General features: G+C 47.9%; 1 protein-coding gene across 1 annotated transcript; it reads left to right on the top strand.

Annotated features, from left to right (window-relative positions):
* The first annotated feature begins 528 nt into the window (after window positions 1-528).
* On the top strand, window positions 529-7,082 carry LOC140216206 (uncharacterized). Its single transcript, XM_072286612.1, has one exon. It carries the CDS (start codon window positions 1,825-1,827, stop codon window positions 3,022-3,024), a length of 1,200 nt encoding a protein of 399 aa, XP_072142713.1. The 5' UTR covers window positions 529-1,824; the 3' UTR covers window positions 3,025-7,082.
* Window positions 7,083-7,296: the final 214 nt, after the last annotated feature.

Here is a 7,296-nt window from a genome sequence, read left to right as displayed (position 1 = left end):
CTCTGTATCGGTAGTATCACTTTCTTCTCCTTCCATGTTGAATGCACACGCCTATTCTCTGGCAAGCGGTTATATAGTCGGCCTCTGTGATAAACACGCGCTTGCGGCGAACGTGAAACGATGACGCATACCGCGCGGCAGTGGCCACCTGCACCGACTCCGAACACGCTTACGGAGCCAATTCGACTCCGAACACGCTCACGGAGCCAATTCGACTGCGAACATGCTTACGGAGCCAATTCCGACATACGCCGGCTCGCGCGATGCACAGTGTTGACTAGCGTAGTGAAACTTTTCGCTTCAAAACCTCCAAAAGTTGTCGTTAGTCCCATGGCAGGATAGCTACTGGTCTACCTGCCCGCTCTTTCATGTTCAAGGTGTTAACTCACAATATGTTCACACATTTTCAGAAGTTTTAAAATCCAGAGGTTCTTGAATTCCGTTGTGCCTGGATTAAATTCACTGGCGTTTGGATTATTTCAGCTGGCGTTTGGATTAAATTGAGTGGCGTTTGGATTAAATTGAGTGGCGCTCGGATTAAAATCACTGGCACTTGGATTAAATTGACTGGCGCTTACATTAAATTGACTGGCGCTCGGATTAAATTGACTGGCGCTTGGATTAAATTGAGCGGGAAAATCTGTAGTAGTAACAACATATGCATATTACCTTCATTAACATGCTTAAACTGAAGGGCGAATGACAAGAAATGCATGCACACAGCAAGTAAACCAAGAGCGTGATATTTTTTTCAGGCAACATCTGACCAACAGGCAATTGCAACAGTTGGCCTCAAAACTTCATGGTATACAGGTTCCACAGGAAATGCGAATTTCTGCTCTTGCTAAGACAGGACGTTTCTAATTAAAGGCATTACCAAGTAGGTCACAAAAACTACAGCTTGAAACTAAATCTGCGGCTATGTGCCCGGACATTGCAGGAATTAAGCTTTTCCACGAATCCTGTGTCCTGTAAACTATTGTGGAAGACTGTACATCACAGCTAGGCCATAGAATAGTTTCAAAGCACCTACCGCATCTCAACACAATTTTCCTTTCCATCAACACCATGGAAGGTGCACTTATCTGTCACAACCTAGCTATTCTATTTTGGCCACCTTGAATATTTCCTTTGCTATGTTTCATTACCACACTGTTAAACAGGAATCTCACGAAGTAGGAAACAACAGCCACAAGAACTGCATGGTGATGAAAAATGTGCTTTATCATCTGTGGTTGGACAAGCAGCTTGTTCTCTTTTCCTGAATGGGTGTCACTACCTGATGTGGTACCTGGCCATGGGCTCGCTTCATGGTGCAACCTCCACAAGCAGCTATCGAGTTTCAAGTCTAGTAGAGGTGACCACACTGCCTGTCACCAACACAGAGCTTTAAGCTCCAGTGAAGTACCAACCTACGGCAGCCTCCGTCATCTCGAACTGCCCTGAGGCACAGCCGAAGGTTAACAAGACAGAATTTTAAATTGGGAGACACAAAAGGCTTGTACATGCAAACTACTTGGCTTCCAGAAAATCCCAAGCCGAATTGGTGTTCTAGGGTATGCAGGCAGCTTGCATCCCTTATATACCAGGGAACAAACTGGCACATGCCAATTGCCGTGTCAGTGCCCCGGTTTCTCTTCAGCCCAGATAAACATGTAACGAACCCTCACACACCTAGTTCATCATGTGCATAGACTGCACATTTAACCTGACGGAAGACGAAGAAGACGAGCTCTTGATCAGCTGCTAATCCTGCTTCGCTCTGGTTTTTCGGTTAAATTTGTGCGTACCAACGCCCCCGTGGTGGGTACGATATCAAAAGCAATGACGGACGTTCCGCCGCCTCTGCCGCCAAGGTTGGGGGCTGGCCTCCAAGCTGCAAGTCAGTCTGCTGTGCCCGACCACCTCAACGCGACTCTTCCAAGGTCATCGAGCTGCTCAGACGTCGACGACATGGATTCTAACGGCGGATATACCGAGGTGACAAATCGTCGGTTGAAGAGGAAACTTCGTAGGACATCAAGCGTGAGTGAGCTTAACTACAATAAGCCGCCCACACGGCAAGCGTACACAATTGCCTGCATCCCCGTCGTTGCTACACGCAACCTCAATTCCCTCAATAGGCAAACTCTCACTGCCTATCTCGAGAGGCTGGCTCCAGGGCAAATTGGAGAGGTCCGAATTAATCCCAGAAGAAACATACTTACTGTTGATGTGACTACAAGAACCATCCTCGACACTTTGAAAGGTGTAACTGAGCTAGGAAATATACTTGTCCGCTCATTCATCGTACATGGAGGCAGCACCACCGCCGGTGTTATCTACGATGTCGATACAGATATTGATAATGGTGATCTCCCAACGCTAATCTCCTCAACTGTCCATATCACAGACATACACCGTCTTGGAAGGTCGAGGTGCACAAAACTCATGTTTGAGGGAGAGACCTTACCAACACATGTAAAAGTGGGTTATGTGCGACATCCTGTCCGTCCATACATCCCTAGGCCCTTGCAGTGCCGTAAATGCCAGAAAATCGGGCATGTAAGTGCTGTGTGTGTGAACAAGATGACATGTCCGCGCTGTGGTGGTGATCACGATGAGTTGATGTGTGCTGGCTCTGACTTGAAGTGCCCTAACTGCAATGGGCTACATGAGGCAACGTCTAGGGACTGTCCAAAATTAAAGACCGAAATGTCCGTGCTAAGGAAAATGATACGAGATCGATCTACACACAGAGAAGGGGCTACCAAGGTCCACCGCCGCCAGAGGTGCTCACATAATCGCAGAAGGTTATCAGCATCGACAACAGGACAACCTGTACTCCAGGAAAAGCCATCGCGCGCTCCTGCTAGTCCTCAAACGTCAGAGCCACCTTTAACCACGTCTGCTCTTCTGAACACCAAGGACACTACTATATGGCCTTCCCTGCCATCTCGGAGTACAGAAGTGCAGCTGGAACGCCAGCGTGAACATGAACCTTCATCGTCGGTGGGCAAATCAAGGCAATGCTTGCACAGTTGATTCGTTCCTTGCGAATGCTGCTCATTGGAGTTAAGACGCCCATTGCCAAGGCTGCGGTGCAAATTCTCGACGCACTAGAACCAGTGCTTGCTGCTGTATAAAAGCTAGCAAACGCCATGGCATCAACTTCAAGGTTGTCACTACAGGAAAGGATAAGCAGTTCTGTAATATTCCAGTGGAACGCACGAGGTCTACGGGGTCGCCTGGGAGATTTTAAACAGAGAGTGCTCAAGCATCGGTTTCCAGTTATCGTAATATGCGAGCCGAATATGACATCGCCATTTAGACTCTCTGGATACGAACAATTCGCGTCTGGGACAAGTGGAAATACTAGCAAAGTTTTACTATGTGTTCGATGTGACCTCATGTATTCGCTAAACCAAGTTCCGGTACATAACAGCAACGAGTACGTCTCTATAACACTGAAGCTAAAGCGCTGGATAATCTCGATCATCGGTGGCTATATTTCTCCCAGGGGAAGATTTGACTCTGGACACCTGAAACTTGTTCTTGACTCTTGCCAAGGACCTCATATTATTGTAGGCGATTTCAACGTGCACCACCATCTTTGGGGTAGTAGGATCACAAATCTTCGAGGAAGACTTCTTAACTTCACAAGCAGCAATGATCTTGACATCCTGAATGACGGCTCACGAACATTTCTTCGTGGCACAACGTACAGCAGCTGTCTCGATTTAGCTATCGCTTCATGATGCCTTTCATCTTCTGCTGCCTGGTGCACAGATGCTGACACGTATGGCAGTGATCACCTACCTACTTATGTACAACTGAGATGGTTTACAAGACTTCCAAGTTCTCATGCGCGACGCACTGACTAGGATGCTTTTCAGAACAAGCTAGAAGAATCCTGCAACTGTATAATTTCACCGAAAGAGATTGAAGAGCGCATTACAGCAGCAATGCACGCAACAACACGCATCATCCAAACATCAAATTCAAGAACATCCGTTGACGTTATATATGAGGAGCTGCGGGCAGTCCGACGTTGCGCCGAGAGGAAATACAGGTGAACTAAATTGATATCAGACTTGAGGACGTCACGCCGTGTGCAAAAGAAAATTCAGATACTTAGACAAGCTTGACAGACAACGTTGGAGGTCCTTCTGCACCAGCCTGGACCCAAGAAAACCGTTGTCCACAATATGGCATGTTGTACGAGCACTACCATCTCCTCCACAACAGCTACGTCCCTTCCGAGCTTTGGCTATCATCCAGACGCGCAGTGAGAAGGAAATCGCGGAAAATTTCTGCATACACCTCTCTGGATCTACAACATCGGTAGCTTCAGTGCTCAGGTGTGCTCCTCCAACGGACGATCGTCTCAACCTCCCATTCACGCTGCAAGAGCTACGTGCAGCGATTTCCTTTTCAAGACACTCAAGTGCGCCTGGTCCTGATGTCATTACCTATTCTACCTTGCGCCATCTAGGCCCTCGAGCGACTGAAGAGCTTCTGGCTTTTGTACAATCTCTCTTGGTCCTCGGGAACTGTGCCTGCACACGGGAAGACAAGCAAAATCGTGGCATTATTGAAACCAGGCAAGACACCCCATGCTATGCTTTCCTACAGACCTGTGGCACTTGCCATTTGCATAGGTAAAACCATGTAACGCATGGTTTTGACACGCCTGGAGTGGTTTTTGGAGAAGCGTAATATATATCCAGACGCAATGACAGGTTTCCGAAAGGGTAGGTCGTCAATCGACAGCGTCATTGACCTAGTAACAACTGTTGAACATCAGAAACGTCGCCGTCGATTAACGGCTGCTGTCTTTCTAGATATCAAGGGTGCTTTCGACAACATTCTACATGACGCAATTTTAAATTCCCTAGAAGAATGTGGCTTCGGGGGACGTATGCATCAGTGGATAGCCAGCTATCTTCAAGAGAGAACGATATTTATGACAACTCCAGACGGTGAAACAAAGAACCACCCCGTCTATCGTGGAGTGCCTCAGGGAGGTGTATTGAGCCCAACCTTATTTAATATCGTTCTCATAGGACTGCTCAAAGAACACGCAGGCACAGTCTCGGTCTCTGTGTACGCAGACGACATCTGTATATGGACCACGAGCTTAACGCGCTTGCAAGTGCAAACGAAGCTGCAGCGCGCGGTGTCAATAATGTCGACATACCTAAACAGTCGCGGACTGCAGCTCTCACCGGAAAAAAGTGTAACCATGGCATTTACACGGAAGTCAATGGCCTGCTACCCCGTTATGATTGATGGGAAGATTATCCCTTCAGTAACCCACTACAAGTTTCTCGAAGTCATCATTGACCGTGACTTATCTTGGACGAAGCACCTCTATGGATTAAGAAAAAAGCTAGACAGCTTTACTCAGATCATTCGACATATGTCTGGAAAATCATGGGAGCCATCCAAGTCATCTCTTCTGCAGCTCTACCAGCTACTTCCGCTACAGTGCGCCTGTACTTTCTCGGGTTAGTACAACTGCTGTACGCTTGAAAGTGTTCAGGCTCGTGACCTGAGAATTTGCCTAGGACTACCACGATGTGCGTCTACTTGGGGCACTATTGCAGAGGCACGTGCGTGCCCAGCTCGAGTTTCTCTGCAACATGAGCCATTGCGAGTGCATCTAAGGCTACTGACTAGACACAGGAATCATCCACTCACGAACGTCACAAGCGTACGGCCTGTGTCCGCCTACTCAGAAGCGGTGTTGTCGCAGCAAGACTTATTGCTGTCGGACTTCGAACCGTATGACATACCCGAAGTTCCACTCTGGACGATGGCAAAGCCAACGGTGAGACTCTCAATCCCTGGAATAATGAAGAAGTCGAAAATGCCGCTTGCTGGGCTCAAGCATTTCGCGCTATCATACATTGCTTACATGTATGGATATTACGAACATGTTTTTACAGATGGTTCTGTGACACAGACCTTTTCTGCGGCGGCCTACATGGTGCCAGGAATGGGGATTGCACAACGGTTCAAGATAGGACACAGGACGTCGTCTACAGCAGCTGAGTTGACCGGAGTTCGAGAAGCAGTTCGCTGCATATTGCAACAGGGTCTCGAGAAGTGGACAGTGTTCCGTGACTCAAAACCAGCACTGCAACTCATCAGCAATTATATGAATGACAGAACCGCATATAGCCCTCTGGTTTATGACATCATGTCTCTGCTTGCTGAGGCATCTCATTCCGGGCATACCATCGTGCTGCAGTGGATTCCTGGCCATTGTGGAATAGCTGGAAACGAACAGGCTGACGCGGAAGCAAAAAAGGCGCACACTGACGGAACCATTATAAAAATTCATTTTTCCCGGTATGAGATTAACACCTTGCTCCATACCTCCATTAAACCTTCTACGGCGCGACATTGGGACAACCCCGAACATCGACAAGAGCGCCTTCGTAGACTTGACGCTGGATTACAATTCCGGCATCCACTTCGGTTGCGGAGAAGCCAGGAAACTCGTTCATCGATTACGGCTGGGTGTGGCATACACCCACCGATACCTTCACAAGATTGGACAATCAAGGGACCCTGAACGTAGCATCTGTCACACTCTCGAGACAATAGCTCACATACTTTGTGTGTGCCCTCAATATGCGGCCGAACGAAGAACACTCAAATCTGCTGTTGACAGCTTGGACTCCCGCCCCTTTTCAGAAGAAAAGCTTTTGGGCGCGTGGAGGAGTGTCGACTGTGCCCCAACGTGCCATAAAATCACTTTTGAACTTTTTAAGTGAGACTGGTTTAGACGATCGCTTCTAGAAGCTGTGAGACGTGCAGTCAGTGTGAAATGTGTTTGCGCAATAACTTTTTGTGACAAGATTACTTTTTGCGTGGACAACATTACTCTTACGTGTATTGCGTCTACAGTGCGCATCCGCATATTGGACAACGTGTATATAGTATCTCATTGTACCATAACATAATCACCCGCCACCTACCTTTCCCTGTATTTCTCACTTCCCCTTTCCCCAGTGAGGAGTAGCAGGCTAGAGACACGCTCTCCAGGCTGACCTCTCCTCCTTTCTCTTCATTAAAATCTACTCCTCCTCCTGCCACACTCACCTAAACTCCCTAGGTACAAGGGTTGCCCGAGGAGAGTGGTTCAAAACCTTGCCCTTCACTTGCATTGTCAGGCTTCCTGGACAATTTCCACATCTGTAGGACTTCTTGAGGAATGCACATGGTACTCTGCATGAGCATGCATTCTTGCCGACGCTCAGCTAACTGCTTGGAGGAGTGGCTGTCAGGCCCCTCAATACCAGTGAA

The sequence above is a fragment of the Dermacentor andersoni genome, chromosome 2 (assembly GCF_023375885.2).
Source record: "Dermacentor andersoni chromosome 2, qqDerAnde1_hic_scaffold, whole genome shotgun sequence".
In the NCBI taxonomy this organism is placed as follows: domain Eukaryota; kingdom Metazoa; phylum Arthropoda; class Arachnida; order Ixodida; family Ixodidae; genus Dermacentor; species Dermacentor andersoni.
This window is presented reverse-complemented; position numbering and strand designations above follow the sequence as displayed.